This window comes from Anas acuta, chromosome 8 (genome assembly GCF_963932015.1).
Source record: "Anas acuta chromosome 8, bAnaAcu1.1, whole genome shotgun sequence".
NCBI lineage: Eukaryota > Metazoa > Chordata > Aves > Anseriformes > Anatidae > Anas > Anas acuta.
The window spans coordinates 878,335-898,425 of record NC_088986.1 but is presented as its reverse complement, the minus strand read 5'-3'; the positions used below and the strand labels follow the sequence as shown (position 1 = coordinate 898,425).

General features: G+C 48.7%; 1 protein-coding gene across 4 annotated transcripts in view; it reads right to left on the bottom strand.

Annotated features, from left to right (window-relative positions):
- Nucleotides 1-20,091, bottom strand: part of NEGR1 (neuronal growth regulator 1) — a 260,822-nt gene that overhangs the window by 95,745 nt on the left and 144,986 nt on the right. For all 4 annotated transcript variants that reach the window (XM_068690073.1, XM_068690070.1, XM_068690071.1 and 1 more), the window contains exons 3-4: nt 19,785-19,910; nt 6,099-6,230 (exon numbers count right to left, since the gene is read on the bottom strand). In XM_068690073.1, the coding sequence (XP_068546174.1) occupies nt 6,099-6,230; nt 19,785-19,910 (258 nt within the window). The remainder of the gene's footprint in view (nt 1-6,098; nt 6,231-19,784; nt 19,911-20,091) is intronic.

Below are 20,091 nucleotides of genomic sequence, written 5' to 3'. Positions count from 1 at the left end.
ACGGATAACATCAGCCACTGCCACCTCAAGATAAGGTCCTTCTGCACCACGGTCAAATATGAACATACAAGTTCATCTCATCTGGGTGCAATAGTGTTTGAAGAGTCGATGTGACCAAGTTTACTGCATATAAAAGGCACGGGAAAGAAAAGCAGTAACTTTTCCACACGGTTATGTTCTTTAGGGGAACTGGTGTTAACTGGTTGAAAAGAAAAAATCTTTGTCATTGCATGGAATTGTCCTCACCAACAGAAAAAATTCTGGCCCAGTTTGAGGTCCTTCAGGCTGTTGGACATCATCAGGCATACCCTTGCCTGCAGCCGCTGTGCTCCACGTGCGGCACAACAGGCACACGGGCTGTACCTCTGGCTGGAGGGCTGTGAGCTCGCTCAGCCCCAACTGTGCCCATCATTGTATGCAAAAATATCCCCACACAGCTTTGAGAACCCCCAGACAGACACCTAGAGGTCCCCAAACACCTCATCCTGCCAGTGTCAACCCACAACAAGTCTGTAAGCTGCACCCAGGGCAGGCACCAGAGAATTTGCTTCCTCAGGCTGCGTTTGCCATCCTGGCATCATGAAAGCAAACAAAAAAGCCTTGCATAAGCAAAGCTGCATGCAGATGCTTGCAGTTGTTCGGTACACTGTCCGTGCTACTTTAAGAGAAACCATGAAGTTGCACCTACGGCTCAGAACAAACTTATGCCGACCTCCTGGTTTCTCCGACACGAGGACACCACTCACTTGCTCTCCTAGAGCTGCTGCTGACCATACCCCGCCTTCTGGTGTTAGTCAGGGCTATAAAGATGAAGCTCCACATCTGTGGCTATTAAAAAGGGAAAGAATCAAAGTTGCTTATTTATGCTTAAACAGAATCCCTCCGTCCCCTCCCATATCAAAAGAAAATGGAAATTAAAACTGCAGATTGCCCTGGCTGTTTTCATGCTTGGTACCAAAGCAGGACAGAAACGAGACCTTTGCAAAATGTTTGGGTCATCTTTTTATTCAGCTTGATTGAAGGAAATTTTCTTTGTTGAACCTAAAATAAAAAACCTTGCCCAGGAAATGTTTTTCTTAGGTCATCAGCGATGCACGGCCATGCGCTTTCTGGGAGCATAAAGTCACGGCCCTGTGTCCAGCTATCAGGAACCCCAGCAAACACCGAAGCCCTATAATGTTTTTCCCAGTAGGCCTAAGGTTACAGATATAATTAGGTTAGAGTGGCTTGTACAGTATGTCTGATTTCAAAGTAAAATCAGAGTATTATGCATAATATTATGCAAGTGCCATAGCAACAGTAAGGCAGACTTCCATGAAATGCTAATGAGATAAGCTGTTCTGCAAAAACCCTAACCTGTCCAAGCAAAAACAAACACATTACTTAAAATTCATACAAGAAACTCACACATTCCTTCTATTAGAAAAAAAAAATCACAAAAAAAAAAAAAAAACAAAAACCACCACCACAACAGAAAAACAGCCCACGACATAAAATATCTTATCAAGCCATCACAGCAGGAAAGAAGCAGGCAGGGAGCGAGGCAGATGTGTGCACAGCCACCTGTTGCCATTGGTGTGCTGCTCCAGGAGCACCCCGACGAGCTCCTTACCCGGAGAGTAACCTGGGGGGGCTGCCCAAAGCCCCTCCAGCCCGGTGCGAGGTGCCCCTGCCCGTGGGGGGGGATTGGAACCCCATGGTCTTTTAGGTGCCTTCCAACCCAACCCATGCTGCGATTCTGTGCAAGGCAGCACCATTCCAAACACAGGATTGGGCTTGTTTGACCACCGATATAAAAGAAATATTTAATCAAAGCTTTCCAAGCAAGCTTTGGTCAGGATGCGGGGTATTTTGAGTTCCCTCTGCACCACCCCATCCCCTGCAAGGCTCGGAGGCCCGGCTGCTCCCAGGCTCCTGCTCGGGGTGCAGCCGTGCCTGCAGCTGGCTTTCACCTCCCCGCTCAGCAGTGGTGAGCCCGGCCATTGGATTGCAGCGTGGTGGGGTTCCCAGAGGCTGGAGTTACAGCACTGCCTCCTAATTTTTGCTGAATGGCTTTTTTTCCTCTCCGAAGCCACTGGTTTGTAATTCAGTAAGGTCTGCAAGACCCAGCTTTAACAGAGCTGTCTGAGACACAATTACAGAAAAACAGGCCCTGAGTGTGTATGGTAAAGGCATCTGAGAAGAAGGATCACTACAGTGCAGCTCCACCTTAAAAGCCCACGTTTGCTATTTATTTAGGTAATTGACAATTTTACCTAAATTAAAATAAATGCCAGCTTCATGATGCACACGTCTCATTCTTCATCATCTCAGCGTGGCCTCAGCACTTCTGGAGATTTTTGCATTTAGCGACTGCCTTTAATCTTTTAAAGTCTGTCACTAACAAACCATAGGGGCAGTGGAGCTACAGCAACATGTGTACAGTTACAGAGCAGCTTTCAGATGACATTAAAATCTTCCTAATCCACACACTGGTTCGTTCAAAGGGGGCTTCAAGATTATCATCCATAAATCAGTATTTGCTTTATAAAATATAATAGAAAATGCTAATAAGATTTGCTTCTGAAGTGAAATTGGATTATATTTTATCTATTTTAACTTCGTTTGGTACCGTGTTCCTTCAGAAACCAGCATCCTCACACAATCTTATGTTAGGATCTCGTTTTTTCCCCTCTCTCTGAGTTCAGACAAACACACCACAATTCTCAGGCCACCATTTTAAAAAGAGAAGTGATGGGGGATGTACATAAATTAAGTGGAAAATGTAGATTATGCAATATGAAACAGTATAAAAAAAAAAACAACAACCTAAACCAAAGTCATCGGAGTTACAATGGATGCGCTGTAGGGCAGGGAGCAGACCGGTGCTTTATGTCTGGCTGGGGGCTGCCCAGCTAAGGAACTTGAAATTCAGAAAGTAATTTAAACCTGGTCATTTTCTTGTATTTGCTTGGATGACTGAGCAACCGCTATACGAAATGAGTATCCATATTCACAATTATGCTTATATTCACTGTAGCCGCTCGGGGTTCATTGATACATTCTATTAGCTGGACACAATAAAGCCCTGATTTATTCTCCACTTATCAGGTCTGCCATAAAGAACATTCCTTTTAATAACAGGCAAACAGCATTAAAATTGTCAGAAGCAGCAGTTAAGCGATCATGCTCATGCGGTGTGGTGCTGCCGTCACCCCCTGCGCGGGGCACGGCCTGTCGGGGCGCTGCGCCATGAGCCGTGGCAGAGGGGTGCCGAGATGCAGCAGGGGTTGCTCCAGCTCCCAGCACACCCCCATCAAGCGGAGGAGCCCTATTTCCTACAGCAAGGCCCTTCCCTGCAGGAAGCACTGTATGTGGGCACGGCGATAGGCGTTTTGTGGAGTACGGTCAGGGCCCCGTAAGGCCAGAGCAGGCCCGCTGCCAGTGAGGCGGCTGTTCTGGTCACTGTTAGGTGACACTCACTGAGGAGCTGGGTCACAGGTAAAGGAATTAAACACCCTCTGGAGCCACCCAAATCCCTGTACCAGAAGTGTAATCACAGAATAACACGCGCGGGGTGAGGAGGGAGAGGTGCTGCAGAGCTAGCACTGAGCCCACGCTGTAGGAGTTGAGGGAGGCTGCAAAACTGAAGGAAGGAAAGGGATGGGACTTGGGGGGGAGCTGGGGGCAGAAAGCCTTGCTCCTTATTGAACAAGAATCTCCTTAGCAAAAGAAACCCTCAGTACTGGGGTGCCGACTGGTGTCTGGGCTGTCCAGGCCCGGGGGTGGGCTCGTGGGGACGATGGGCACGGGGCGAGCTCTCCCAGCTTTGGTGAGCTCCTGTCCAGGCCTCTCCTGATCGCAGCGAGCCACTTTTCTGCCTGGTCAGAATTAATGAGCGTTAGCAGCGGGGAGCAGATGTTGGGAGAGCTTTTGCATTGCGCTCAACTGGCTTGGGGACAATGTACAAATCAAACAGAAGCGTGTAAGCAATTAGCTGACTATGACAAATCTTTCACATAGACAAACGGCTTCATGCTGCAGCCAGATCTTGGTTTTGCATTGCCTTTTTTTTTTTTGGCCACTTTCTTTTTTAGTTGTAAGAAAGAAAAAAAAAATGCTCTGCATGTCCCCAGTGCAGACTTAGCAGTTCGCCTGAGCCTGGCACAGGAATTCAGGGCCAGGTGCATCCCCCCACGGCCAAAGGCGCTTCCTGACGGACCGCAGTAGCTGCAGCCGGAGCTGAGCAGCCCTGCCTGTGGTCAGCCCTCCCAGCCTGCCCGTCCTCCAGCTCCATGGCACCATTTCTCCCAGTGCTCCCAGCTTGGTGTCGAGGGAGGGCTTTGACAGGACAGCTCGGGGCACACGCCAACCAGCACACCAGCTCTGCGTTGCATTTAAGCTGGAGTTTTGGCTTTGGCCAACCAAGTTGATGCTTTCATCTGAATTAGGACTCGCAGAAGCCTCAGCCTTGGCTCGGGAGGTGAGGGAGAATTGTGGATTTGATGATTTTATCACCTCCTCTGTGCTTTCTCAAACAAAACAAGTGCTAAGCAGCACTATCAACTTCTCTGTTTTTGCCATCACTTAGAAAGCTCCTGACCCAGCCACCCTTATTAAAACTAAACTGAGCTCCCTGTTCCTCCCGGGTCTCTATCACAAGTCATTTATTTAACAACACGAAATATTTTGGAGCACAGGTTGTGTGAAAGGTGTCACACCACAACACCCAGGCCACATCTATGCAAGTATCTGCTCAACTTCCCTTACCAACAGTGTCCCAGTAACAACACACTCAACAAAAAACAGCAGTCATTTGCTCCATGGGCCACCACCACCCCCTCATTTTTTTCCTCCCAGGTAGCCCACAGTTTTTAGAGACAACCATGATGGATTCAGCACGAGGCTCCTTGCACAGTACAGCGCTGCAGCTCCAGCACCTGATGGAGGAAACCTGCCCGTGGGTTGTAAAGCAAGGAGCCACGGCCAGAGCGTTGGTGTGTAAGCATCAGGAGCACAAGGAAGGCAGGGTCTGCAACCAGGGGCACTAGGGGACATGACTCAGCAGCACAGAAACTGTGAGACCTGTGGCACGCTCAAACTATTTGATAGCTGTTGGGAAGCGAGGAGAGCCCACTGGGAGCCCATAACCACACCGGCAGCTGGGGACTGGGGCTTTGCTCCCCAGCACATGGACGGGGATGGCACCCGCTGAGGGGACACAAAGCCAGCGCCTCAAACGTTTATAGAGTCAGTAATGATGCCGCAGCAATCTTCAAAGTAGGAACTGCTACAAATTACAAGGTAATTGCACTTAGCCTAAGAAAATTCGTAAGTGGAATGAATTAGTGTAATTATTCATATATTCTTTCAATTTTTTACAATTTGGAGGGAAAAAGAACACTGTTCTGCATGTTTCACGTCACACCGAGTGTTAAACCAAATTCAATCCCAACCGGAAAGCAGCCCGTTTCTGTAGAAACCCGACAAGGTCAGAGCTGGTGGGCTGCAGCACCACGTCCCCGGCTGCGCCTGCCTGCTGCAGCACCGGGAGCTGGGGGCACCCGGGGGCACTTGGCAGGCTCCCCCCGCGCAGGGGCAGGTAGCGCCTGAACGTCCCCCAGCCCTGGTGAGAGCACCGCACGTGTCCGTGGTGTCCATCACCACCCAATCATCCAACAAAAAACCTCACCAAGTTTCTCATCTCCCTATGTTGTTGCACAACCGTGACGAATTAAACCAGAAACACTGAGTCCAACAATCACAGCAGTCCTCAGAAAGTACTCAGAGTCCGCAGCTAATTCCTCCAAGGATTACCCAAAAAGTCCGAGCCCGGCAGCAGAGCCCAGCCTGCACTGAGCACAGGCAGCTCAGCCCGTCACCACACGCCAGCACCGCGGGCCTCCCAGCAGAGAACAGCAGGATTTGAGCCCCAATCCTGCGTTACCTGCCTGGGGCCAGACCAACTCAAACACTGCAGGCTCTTTGCTCCTGCAGCACCAAAAACCCCTCCGACCTACAGCTCCAGCACGAGCAGCAGTACAGTGCATTAGGCTTTTCTTCTCAGCCGCGTCCCTCTTCTCCATTGGATTTAGCGATTAAAAAACAACACGACTTACAGTTTACTGTGACTTTTACTTTTTTCACGTCTGGGACTGAGACGTCGTTCTCTGCACTGCATTCGTATTCCCCAGCCTGGTCTCTCGTAATTCCATAGATGTCCAGGTACTGTCCGCTCTCAAATGGTTTTGCTGAAATGAAATAACCAGAGAACGAAATTACAGGAGGCTGAGCACAATGTGACAACGTCCATCTGGCTCCGCTCTTACACCCGCACAGTCCTGCCCGAGAAGAGCAAGGCCGGGGCGCAGCCGGCCCTCCCCAAGCAGCAGCCACCCCCCGAGGGGGCACATCCCTCCCGGGGAGGCCAGGCTGGGTGTGCTCTGCCCTAAGAAACGCTTCAGATTTCAATTAAGAATAAAATAATAAAATAATAGCTCTCCTGTCCCTGCGTGCACAGACCCGAGGAACACAACCCACACTGCCTGACTTCTGCACAGAAGTAAGGACAGTCACTGTGAGCTCCTGTGAAAATTGGCAGACGTCAGAGTTACAGATCAGATCTGTCTGATGCAAAACAAAGACACAACTGAGAAACTGGTACACACAACTCCTCAGGGCACTACATCTGAAAATGGTAACTTTCTTACAGAGCAAGAAGAAAATTGTAATTCGGAAGGTAATTGCTGTCCACTTGGCACAGAGTCATAACCCACCCTGAAATTTTTGCGGTTTTCTAACTCCCAGCATCTCCTGGCTGTGCCTTCCTGCGGTGCCTGCTGTGCCGTGAGCCCTCTGACACCCGTCAGATGAAAACTGCTTCAAAGTCTGCCCGTGTCTGCAGAGCAGTGTGCTGCCAGCGGAGAACAAATTAATTACCCCAGATTCCTCAGAGGGCGTTTACCACATAATAAAAGAAAAAAAATGTTAACTATACTTATTGACTGCTAATAACTTTGCAATTTACAGAGCAGTGACTAAAACTGGAGCTGGGTAGTGAGAAGCAAGTAGAAATATCATGCCCGTGTCCATCACAGCGGATAATTTCATTTCCTTCTCTGTTGCAGACCGGTGTTTTGAGGTGAGTGAGGTTTCAGCACATCAGCTGTGGCAGCACGTTGCCTACCACGATGGCACTCACCTGGCATGCCACGTGCCTTGTTCATGGGACAGAGCCCGGGAAAGCGGTGATTTTGCAAAGCAGAGAGATAACACTGAGACTGGAAAACGGTTGTGCATCGAACCGAACACTCATAAAATGCAATGAAATGACATTCAGTATGCGAAAAATTGTGTGAGAATGATTTTTATGCCATTCCCTGCGGTCCATAGGAATGAACTCCGCACCCTCCCCAGCCCCCAGGGGTCCCAGCTGTTTCTCTTCACACGGTGGGCACTGTCCTGCTCCACTTGGCCAGGCTCACTCGATCTCCAGAACTTCCTACTGCTTTGAACAGAGAAATATGTTTTCCGTCTCTACCACACAAAGTGCACATTATATGTTTGCTTCTGCTTTGTTTCTAGTAGCAATAAAATCCTGTAGACTGCAAGACTCGCCCGTGTTTCATATTAAAAACGACTATTAAGTTATGAGATCGTAATGCTCTCCGGTGTAAGTACATCTCTGGCTATACAGTGCGCACCAAAATATCACGTACTGAGTCCTGCAGTCTATTTACATCACATTCTGTCCCAGTCCCCAGCATCAGTCTGAAAATAAAATAAAACAGAGCTCTCCAAGTGCCTGGAAGTTCATAAAAATAGCCGTTCCTGTCTGAGTTTAGCAAAGCTAAAACCTCCGCTTTGAACCTTTGCTTTAATGCAAACAGCACCTAGTTCCTCCTCTCCCGTTGTTGCTTTTCTAACAGTTCCTTGCCTGCAGCTGTGTTTTGGGTGTGCTTTGCCACCTGCATGTGGCAGCGCTCAGCGCCCCCGGCCACCGCAGGCAGAGCTGACAGGTTTCTGTGCTGGGCCTCGGCTCGGGTGAGCAGGCACCACTCCAACCAAAAAACACCAGCAGGAACCACATCTGCTGGGACAGCAAATCCTGCTGGCGGTGCTGGTGGCAGCCTTGGGTGCTGCTGTGTCTGGAGGGGCTGCACCCCAAAGGGCTGTGCTGTGGGGATGGGATGGGCATCCCGCGGTCCTGATACGCTGCACCCATCAAACATCTGCACCCTCCATGGCCCTGCATTTATAGGATCTGCCCTGCAGAGCTGTGAGTCTGATTTATGCTGCAGAACTATGTATGTATTTGTATAAAGCTGCAAGACCCGTTTTATGCAATTCACACACACGCACTTGGAAATTTAAAACAAAATCATTTTTAAACCCTCATACCCCCTGAAATTTTGCATCCTGATCACATGAAGAAGCTTTTAGTAAATATTCGAGATAAATATTTTTCTTGGGGAATATACAGACACTGTGTTTCATCTTTCCTATTCTTTCACATAATATTCCATCTTCCTTAACTTGTTTTTAGTTTCAGAGATTTCCTGTGGCTATGTGGAAGAAATTAAATTGTGTTATGTGAACAATAGATGCATAAGTGTATGTAGGCACATTATGTTACATTGGCACATGTCCAGCTCAAAGAAGATATCCATGGGCAGCTGAGAGAATAAATTCTGTATGGGGATAGTGGGGTACGAAGAGCATCAGGCAACAATTTGGCTTTCTCACTGTTCAGATCCGCTTCTGCAATGCCTCCCAAAAAGACTGGCAAGAGAAAGAGTGACTAGATCAGGAGCAAATAGTGAATAGAGTGAATAGTTTCAGGAGGCCTCGGCTGGGTGATGGGAACCACTGCTTGCTGAACAACCAACCACCAGAGTGCCTCGGGTCCGAGGAGCCCCTGATGGGTCTGCAGAACATCTCTTAATTCAGCGTGCTGAAATGCTTATGGATTTGTAGGAATCTGCAGGATATCTCGGGTTATAGGGCCGGGTTCTCTAGCCAGGAAGGGAAGCACTGTGCAGCTGAGCTCAAATGCCTGCTCCCTGCTGCTGCCCTGTGGTGAGGTGCCTGTTAATCATCACATTTGTAGTTCCCCAGGAGAGTACACAATTAAGACTGTGTTTTCTTACCACGCATATGGTATCTGGCATCAGGTGTAGCACACATACACCTAGCCATATGGACAGGTTTTCGAGGCGTGGATGGATGAGCTTTACAACGGCAGCATTTTCCTCCCCCGGTGTTAAACATAAGTCAGTAAGAGGAAAAATCTGGTGTAAGTCCAGGGTAGCTCGGAAAAACACTGAGGACTTCATCTGGGCCAAGTCTGTTTTGTTGTCGTTTCCTTATTTGCTGGGGTATTAAAGAACTGCAGCACAGCCCCAGCCTAGGAGCTGTGAATCCCGTCCAGCTCTCGTGGCTGGTGTCTCCTGTGCGGTGTGAAGGTCCCAGCATGAGCTCATCCGCAGGTACACTGCCTCGTATGGGCACAGTATCAGCGAGCAGGAGGTCTCCAGCAGTGATGCTGTCAGGATGCCATCCCATTATCGCTGAGGCTTTAAGCAGCCCGTAGTCCATAAGGTCCTTCTTGATCTCATGGGCTGGGAGGAGACAGAGGACCCAGGAGGCACAGAGACACCTTGATTCTTGCCCAGAGTTGTCACTGGATGCTGAGAACAAGCTAAGCAATTGGATTCACAGTCTGAAGCTGTTACTATTACTTGCTATGCATTCAGGGTTTAAAATTACATCAAATGCTGTAATTGTATAGGATGTGCTCCTCTCCCAGGAACTGCAGGTAATCCGAGCAGCTTGCATTAGGCACCATTTAAACATCGACGGTGTAAGGCCGTTTAGCTTTAGAGAAGGCATGCTCCACATTTGAAAAGAAAAATCAGATAAAATGTAAAGAAAAAAATATCTGAAACTGCCAGATAAATTGAGAGCTGGAGGAGATCTCCCAGCTGAAGGCACAAAACAAGAAAAGCGGGTAGAGCAGTTCTGCAAGCAAGGCGTGCTGATAAAAGCAAAGAGATGTGAACACAGGCTGACAAAGTTGAAAGTTTCAGAGGTGGAGACAAACAAGGTTACATCTGTCTGTGCATATATCGGTACAGAGGGAAGCATTCGGAGAGCTGGCTGTGTGCGTGCTCATCGCATGGGCAATGCAAATCTCAGGCAGCTACCAAGGGACGCTGTGTGTCACAATAATTCGCATTTTTCTGATCAAGCTGTGTGACAGTGTCCCTTTACCATGAAGGGTAAGTCAGCAAGTAACATGTTAAAGAAAAACACATTTTCCCTTTTTTCTTGTTTTTTCATCTAACAGAGACAGAAGGGCAATGGATATTTCATTCACCACTGTTTCTTTGGAGCTTCTCTGACTCACCGGAGTACAGGCTGGTCCTAAAGAGAAGCAGGCACATTTAGTTTTCCTCCTTCTCTGAAGCTACATTCATTGGTTTCTGCCTCTGCACAGGACGGCTGCCATGCTGCACTAGGTGCCTGGGACACGTTACGTTACGGCATTTTGGAGCAATATTGAATTTTTCAGTTGCAGACTTCATGCCAGGGAACACACGGTCAGCTCATGCTCCAGAATATGTGCTGACTTTTCTGCCTTAGCAGCCGAATACCAGTATGATGGAGAGACAGCTCCGTTTCAGCACTCAGAGACAACATGGTCAACCAGATGTTACTTGGGAAGAGAAAACCACCCACTGGAGACGGTAGTGCTTTTAGGTATCTGCAAGGCATGTCTTCTGGATATTTACAGATTTATGGGTATCAGATTGCACTCTTTGATCTCTTTTGAGCTCTTCAAATATTGGTACTGCTGCAGAGGTGTCAGTGCAGCCTGCCACAGATGCCAGGCTTTCCCCTGGCATCATTACTTCAGGGTTTGACAGTCTCACCGCCGTAATGAGGGCCGTCGTGCGTCGGGACATGCGAAGCCCCCTTCAGCAGGAGGAGCTGGGAAGAGATCCTCTTACTGCAGAAAATAGCTAAGCGTGAGCATCTTCTTAACACAGCCTAGAAAATCTTTCCCTAGAAAACCAAAATTAAACCCGTGTAGGGAAGAACGGGAAAATATTCTTTATAATATGAAAGCTACACAATTAAATCTCACTTGAGCTTATTTATAATGCATAGCACTTCACGTGAGGATTTGGCTCTTGGGAAGGGCTAATTATTCCCAGTGAAGCCCATGAGTGGTTTCCTTGCTGCCCAGTCCCTGGCAGGGGCCAGTCCTCTCCTCCTGCCCGCAGCCGGCGGCAGGCACGGTGCCCCAGGCAGCCAGGAGTGGGGGACAGGACGGTGTCACCCCCATGTGTGCCCTGCAGCAAAGGACGGCAGCACAGCCTTTGCAAAGCCTTTCTGATGCTCGATGCCTGCACGGCAGCCCTTCTGCACGTTGTTATCTCAAAATGATGCACTGCAGGTGATATCCTATTAGCTACTTGGCTAGATCTATCCGACTCAAGCACATTTGCTGATCCCTCCCATTAATTTTCTGCCTGTAGTTTGTTGAAACTGGAGGCATTACTAGAGTTAAATGAATCATTAATGACTATTTTTTTTTTCATATTTCTTCATATCCCTCAAAAGGTATTACCAGTTTTTATAAAATGTGTGCATTTTAAAATAATTCTCAATATGTTTAAAATATGATTTATTCATAAACATGGCCAGAAGAGATGATTCTAGGAAATCAAAAGGAAGTACTGTGAGCCTGGTACCTGCAGCTCGCTCGCTGTCACCTCCCCAGAGTGTGCCCAGCCTGCGACATCTGCCTGCAGCCCCGGGCAGGGGCAGCATGAGGTGCTCCAGCCATCAACATGGGGCAAGGTAGAAACGATAATAACATGCATAAAGGAATAATAATAATAAAATGTATTTGAGAAGTTAAATAGGAAAAAGGAGAACCTTTTTGGATTTTGGAGATCAGCTGTTACTTTCCTCAAAATATTTGTGCAAGCCCCAGCACTGGCACGCTCTGTTCAAAGACCAGAATCAAAACAGCCGTGAAGGATGCTCCATCAAAGGAAGGAGAGAGAGGGGGAATCTGCAGTTGTTTGGTTTTGAACACTACAGACTTTGTTTCACTGAAATATCTTCAATGATTCATAAACCGCTCACTCAGGAGTGCATTACTCTCCAATAAAAATGAACTAATATCAGGGGCAGTAAACTAAGCATGCATTAAAACTTAAATTTTCATAGCATTTTATGAGTTATTAATGAGCTAATCTACTTTTATTGAAAAGCAAGAAATTCTTTCCTGTTGTTATAAAATTGTCAAAAATCCATAATTATTTCTATGCTATGCTTTTGTACGGTTTTCACCTCCTTATATCACTAAGACTGTAATCTTACTCTCAGCCCTCAGTTCCTTCACAAAGACCCAATTATTTGACCATCTTAGCGTGAATATTCTTCTCCTGACAACTGCATTCTAACAAGAGGGTTTTTTTCAGGCTGTTTAAAGTTTTTAAAAGACACGAGGATTTCTAGGAATACCTTTAATTGTTCCTGAAGGGATGCTCAAAGTTCAGGAACAGGCCTGATAATAACGACGTTTTTCTAAGAATTCTCCTGCTAATCGCAGCCAGTGTAATGTCACTTGACCCCGGTGCGACGGATCGTGATGCTGAATGTCACTTAATTGGATCCTAATACGCCGCGTATCCCCCAGCAATGGTATTATGAGTATCATTAAGGAAAAAAGAAGGCCAAAAGGCCCATAGCCTGAAATCAGAAGCCATCATATTTTGTACGGGCGAGGTGTGATTTTGGAGGATCATTATTTTCCCTTTATCCAAAGGCAAAGGAAAGAATCGCAACAAGCAGTTTATATTAAGTGCTAATATTTGCATTGCTGCCTTTAAACTATTAATTAATCCCCTCATTACTCTGCGTGGAACTCCACACCATCTCCTCCTGAGTTCCTGGGAAGCTGCCAGCCTGTTTAATGTTACGGGACCGCTGATTTACCAGCACGTGGTGCCTTCCCCAGCTGAACACTACAGAATCACATTCGGGCCATTACATTCATATCCAGTATTAATCACAAAACTTTAATTCCCCGAGCGGGTGTAACACAGACTGATCTACCCACGCGATCGCCGCCTGCCCACCACGTCCAGGTGTCCCCCGCACCCCCTCACCATGGGGACCGAGGCAGGCCCCAGCCTCGCTGTGTCCCCCAGGAGGTGCCGGCCCGGCCCGCAGCACCTCGGGGGAAAGAGTGGCTCAGGCAGGTGACAGCAGTGAAGCAGCTCCATTTTGGGCTTTCAGCAAGCCCATGAGCTGCACGCCTTGGGCAAGACTGTTGGCAGCACCGAGCCCTGCCACCCAGCAGGGCTCCAGCACAGGCCGGCAGGCCCAAGGGCACCAGGTGGGACGCAGCCCCGTTTGGGGCAGGCACCCCTGTTCCAGGAGCACTGCAGGGCAAGGGGCTTGCCCAAAGCCCTGCAACGTGGGGCTGTGACCAAGGGCTGAGGGCCAAGGGGCTGCCTTGACCAGAACAGAATGGAGAGCTCAAGCCCAGGCAGAAGTAGGGGTCTCCTCCACAAACCCAGTCTGGGATCAGCACACAAAGGCTTTGTACAACCCCGAGGCACCTGAGCCCCAGATCAGCATTTGTCTTTGTCAGCACCATGCACTGGAACCAAAGGCATTACTTCTGGCACCAGCTGGTGCCACGTTTCCAAAGCAGAGGTGTGGTTTGTGAGCGCTGTTTGTGGCTCCGCAGGGCCGAGCACCCATCCCTGTCCCCTCACAGCCGGCACGGAGCCATGGGCGGGTGGCTGGGAGCACACGGAGCTGTGGTGGCACCCCTGCCTATCCGGCCTCATCCGACACTGGCACCGATCATCCTCGCCCTGGTGGAGCTCTGGAGGCTTCCTGGCTTGTCTCCAGCCCTCCCAGCTCAGCTGCAAGGAGCAGATGTTTCGGCTCAGCCGGGTAATGCTTCACCTGAACGAGGAGCTCAGCGCCGGGCCCGTAATGAAGCTGTTGCCGGCGAGATGAGTGATGATGGCATAAGGGAGGCACATCACTGTCGCTGCTTATCAGATTAGAGCGCTGAATTATTTTACATTCTGCTTCCCGGACAGCTGGAGGGAACGAGCTGCGCTTTTGGTATGACGCGGCCATAAATCTGCCCACAGGTAGGGGAGGTGGCGGGCGGCAGGGCCACCCAGCAGCCCACGTCTCCAGTGGCACAGGTGCCCGTGACACCCCGCAGTGCTCACATCGCTGGATCCAGGCTCAGAGCACCTCTCCTGCGGGACATCCCGCTGAGCAGAGGTGGCTCCACTGTTAGGAAAGCTTTTTTACTTGTGCTGGAGAAGAGAGGTGGGGGCACTGGAGGAGGGAGACCACTGAACAGTGGCTCTCAGCACACTGCAAATCCAAACCAAGAAGCAAGGACACAAATAATCACCTGTTTTAAGCTCTTTGGGACGATGCAGATGCAGTGAATGAGACCTGGCACCCTCACCAGGCCCCACCAGGGAGCTCTTGCAGGTGGGACAGCTCCCAGGCTGCCCAAGCCCCTGCAGGCTGGGTGTGGGGCTGGGAAATTGGGAGATGTGATTCTGCAGTGAGCTCCTGCCCCCAGCCTGGTTAGTGCTGGCATGGGCTCTGCCAGGCAGCGCTGGCAGCGAGCACAGGGGGGGTGGTAGCAGCTTCTTACCCCCCATCATGCACAAAGCAAGTATGTTAGAGGGAAACGGCGGGTGTGGGATAACCCCCAGCAGCAGTGCTGCCTGGTAGCTTTTCGGTATTTAGAAGGGCAAAAGATATAAGCCAGAAACATTTTTTTCTGCTGAAACTTTCAGCTTTAAAACCATTTTGAATCAATAGAAGCAGCATTTAAAAAGACAAGTTCACACTTTGTACACCCACAAAGCCCTGGAAATCTGATAATAATTCATGTCAGTTAAGTATTTTCAGCCTGAAAATCCAGGTTCAGAGTACTTGCACGTCAAGGAAATGCTTCTTATTTCTGTCACGTGTGGATGTGTGGATAACATCTGAAAAATTGTGGTTCTCCAGCAGAAGTGCAAATGGAACAAAATATTTGACATTAGCTGAGCTCATATCAAGCTTTTGTTTGTTTCTTAGGATTTAGCTAGAAGTTTAAAAAAAGCCTTTTTGATTTCTTCACACTTCCCCCCCCGGATAAAATCCCAGCCTTCTGTAGCAGACTACATCTCGCAGGAATCACACTCTGCATGTTCAGGGGCTGGCATCGCCTTTTGTCCTGTAATTGAATTGAATCAGCTCTTAGACCCTTCTTCCCAGACAGCCCTATCATTTGAGCGCGCCAAAGATGTATTACACTAATACATCGTCAGAACGACAGAGCTATGATGATACATTAATGCAATACATCTTCGCAGCTTTCGGGCTGTCCAGAAACAATAGGACCGCTGTTAGGCTCAGCTCACTCATATCGCGCTCACGCACACACCCCACAACGGCAACTGAAATGTGAGCGTGAAGCAGAGGGAGCACGATGCGAGTATGTTCAAACCTGAAGTCAGGGCAATTTCTGGAAAATCGTAGCTCTCCTCGGTGTTTGTGAAAAATCTGTTATTTTGCATGAGCAAAACAAGAGTGCCCTGGTGGTAGGGAGCGGCCTTTCACTCAGCATGGGAAAAACTGTCTGCATTCGGCTAAACTAATAATTTCTGAAAAACTGCACTCCCAAATGCACGTGTATATGTATGTGCTGCTCATCCTCGTGTTTTAGGAAAATAACAGGAAACTGGACTGGAGACAATGGTGACAAAGCTGTGAGAAAAGGGCAATAGGATAGGGAAGTGCTGGAAAAGATGAAGCTCGGAGTCACCAGGGATCATGCTGAGGATCCAGAGCAGGGAGTCGTGGAAGGCAGAGGGGACACGGGTTCGTTTGGTACGAACAAGCCACCAGTGGGGTCGGTAAACACCACAGCACGGTTGCAGAAAAAAGGACATTCTCATATCTCAGTCACTTTTTCTGCCTGCAGCTGTGAGTCCCGCGAGCAAAACGCACACCACCACACCTGCCTGTTGTTGAGAGGCTGCTGCTCAGGCTGTGCGAGCAGGTGGTGCACACGACGGGGGAGATGTGGAGGTTAGCACTGCACTGAGGACCCACAGCCTCAGGGTGGGTATTTGGGGGCTTTGCTTCAGGCAGGTCCAGCCCCGTTAACCTGCCAGGGACTGCAGCAGGAGTGTCACATCCTAACCTTGCTCGTGAGCGCTCTGGGAACGATGCAGCTCCAGCATGAACAAGCTGGGGTTAAAATGCTTGTTGGAAATGTCTGAAATGTGTGAAGCTTCACCTGAAAACACTCATGGTAAATACGACGGTGGAGTCAAGCACCTTAAACACAAAGGTGGGGCTGCTCTTGCAATTATTTATGCTCCTCTCTCCATATGCATTTGATCGAGACCTGCCCTGGTCACTACTGCCCACCCGCAGGTGCCCGTCAGTCACACACAGGGGCTCGGCTGGTGTGGCAGGACGCAGCTGCGCGTGTGGGGCCCTGCCAGCTCTGTGCCCTTCCCAGGGGAGCAGCAGGGCCACGGCAGACACCCTGCTGGGTGGTGGAAGCAGCTCGGTGCCTCTCAGGGAGCTGGCGTCAAACAGAAAGGCACCAAGGGCCCGCTGCGTCCCGCGTCAGAGCGTGGCTGCCCGGCCCCGGCAGAGCTTCCTCTGGAAAGCGTGGGCAAAACCCAAGCGGGAAGGGGCTTCAACGTGCAAGGCACCCGGATTTTGCCAAGCAGTAACATTGATCCGAAGTCTTTTGAGCAGCTCTTGGTTTTGCTGTTCGTGGCAGCGTTTGCAGAGGTTGCTTCTCAAAAAGGAAAATGTAACACCGTGCCTACAAGTGCTACGAGCCGGAATTACGGCTCAGGCAGACCTTAATTCTTTAAAATTCTGGTTTCATTCTTAAACTATTGATGCTGCACTTTGCTCCTAAATGTCAGAACAAAATAAGTAATACCTGCAATTTATTCCGATGACATTTCAACAATAGAAGATTTTCAGATTACAAGCTACAGCTCCGTGTTCCTTACGGTGTTATGCTGAATGTGTAGATTTTGTGGATTTACATAATGGCTTTCTATAATGAATATTTATATAATGAATGTATTTACATAATGACTGCAAGTTAAACATGCACCATAAAGATTACAGGCCAATAATTTATGTACTAAGTTAAAAATCACCTCTAAATACATTTTATTTTTATTCCTCTGAAAGGTTCATTTTATCTCTTGTTCAAAAAAAATTGAATCCGACCTTATCCAAGTAAAGGCTGCATCGATGCAAATCACGATAATATTTTGGCATTAGTCTACATTGAATCATTTGTATTCAGAGTTTTCAGTTTCTTATCTTCCAGTAGCAGCTTTGACAAACAATTCCAGAATATTATAAATATAATTCTTTAATATAATTTAGTGTTGTATTCTAGATGTGATGCTTGTACGTAATCCTCATTAGTGCCACTGGGAATTACGGGAGAAAACTGATAGAAATTATAAAGTGCAGATGAAGCTTATGTGTAGATAAAGGTAATTTGCTGCAGACCAAACATAAACCCTTACAGAAATCTGAGCTTTTCAACTCTCCTGCCTTTAACTGGAGTTTAGTGCCATTTACAACTGTCCCTACAGCAGACCCAGAACCAGAGCTGGCCCGGTGTTACTGAGATGGGCAAAACATTCTCCGTTCGGTCAGCCACGGAGGCAGGACGCCTCCTGCTCACCCTCTGCTTGCTCCCCTGCGTGCTGCAGGGGCTCTGGGCACAAAGCACCTGAGACCCCACAGCCATGAGCAGCGCGCCCTGGGTGGGCAACGAGGTGGGGATCGGGGCTGGAGAGGGTGGGCACGGGGTAAGGGGGAGCTCAAGGAACAGCATCGGGTGCGTGCCGAGGCACGGCGTGCAGGAAGCCAGGGGCACCACGGAGCTGCAGAGCTATGAGGGGGGAGGTGTACGGGCATCAGGCGTGTAGATGGACCCTGAAGGCATCCGAGCAGAGGGAGGAAGAAACCTCAAACACGAGCATCATATTGCTGGTAAGGGACCCTGGATGCCAACAAGTCGCGGTGACACCCCCAGGATGAAACCACCCGTGTCCAGCCTGCGGAGGAGAGGGCTCTGGGGTCTTGTACCCGATGGGGGCAGAAGGTGATGGACCCGAACTTCTCAGGGGTGGCAGTGACAGGACATGAGGCAAAGGGCTCATGCTGAAACACGGGAGTTGCCATTTAAACAGATATATATATATATATATATATATATATATATATATACACGTATATATATATATATTTTTTTTCAAAGTGAGGGACCAAGCACCAGCAGAGGTTGTGCACAGCCTTGGGGACCCCTGGAGCAGACCCAGCCTGCCCCAGGGGAGGTGTGGGTGCCTTTTCTTCACATTTCATTTCTGTTGTCACTGTGGTACATGCAACGAGTCCCTTGCTGCACGGATCGCATTTTTACTCTTGCCATTCTCAGTCTTTGGTCAAGACACAAAATCAGCGGTTCACTGAAAGCCCTTGTGATGATGTGCACCAATTTTGTCTGGACTCGAGATGAGGAGGATCTAGCTCTTTCTCAGGCCCCTTCTCCAGTCTGAGTGGACTAATTCTCCTCTTCTGTTTTTTTCCTCTCAAAAAAAAATGGTAATGGCTGCTTTCTGTAGGAAACCTAATGCTTTAAGCTATTACTCTGAAGTATCACCACAATTTCCAATAAAATTTTATTTGACATTTAGTTAAAATCCATTTTTTGCTGCAACTGATTTTTTCCCTACTCCCTCGATGGACACTTCCAGCAGAATTCATTGTCATTGTCTTAAAGGTCAAAAGTTGTTTTTTTTTCCAACTCTCGCTTCGTAGGGGAAACTGTTACCGGGCTTATGACACCCTGCGGAAAGCTGCAATAGCCCATGAAACCGCTCTTCCCTGCAATTACACGGGCTTCAGAGAAGTTGTGTGAGCAAACAGAAAGCCCTTCGCTTCGGAAGGAATGAGAACTGCAGGGCCCTGTAAAAGAGCCTCGCACCCGGGGCTGCGGGCAGAGGGGAGCTGCCGGGGCTGCCCCCATCACTGCGGGGGTGCTGTCCTGTGGGGCTGAATGTTTTGTTCAAATGTGTGATGAGGGATTACGAGTACAAAAGGGAACATCAGATTAAATAGAAGCGGTAGGTTTAGATGGCATTTTGTTTGCAGTTTTTCTTATGTATGTGTAAGGGTGTTTGATAAAAGCATCCTAGGAAGCGGCACCGTGACACGGAGTGACTGAAAGGTCGGATGGGAGTGAAATTCCATCGAGTCTGGTGCATGAGGTGTTGGTGCTTTCAGCCCTCACTCCTACTTGTAGAGAGTCCTTTGTGTTCTTCGTTATTTCCTTGGCTGGGTTTATCTGATAAACGTCTGCAGCCTGTTAAAATGAGCTTCGGCTCAGAGGTCTTGGGCTGTTACTGACACTGCCTCTAACCCGTGTCCTCGGGGAGCCACCCAGGCCCAAATTAAAAACATATTCTTGTTTAGGGTGCCTTGATTTCTACCTTCCCAGTTTACAGTAGCATTACAGTTTTCAGTGATCTCAGCTTAAACCTGCTCTGAAGCCTTCCCTTTCTACAAGTCTAGTTAGGCACACGTTCCTTAAGGCATGCAAAAGCAATGCTGTCCCACTTCCGAAACTGAAAATGCAAAAGCTGTGAGTGGTGAGACTTCGCAGAAAGCTCGAAGTGGCAGCTACGTGCGCTTACCAGATGGTGAGATGTGTCTCCACGAAATGGAAGGCTCTGGTTTCCCTGTGGCCAGGCACACGAGGGTAACGTTGCTGCCTTCGTTCACGATGATGTCACTTGAAATACGAAATATCTTCGGAGAAACTGAAAGGGAACCAAGAAGCAGTTGTGAGGGAAAGCAGCCGAACCAGAGCAACCCCCCAGGGCCCAGGTAGCAGAGCAGAGCCGTGATACGCGTATCGCCGTTACCTCCAGGAATACACAAAGCATGCACCTATGCAAAACGAAGCTGTGTAAATCGTGTTTCAGTGTGACCACAGCTATT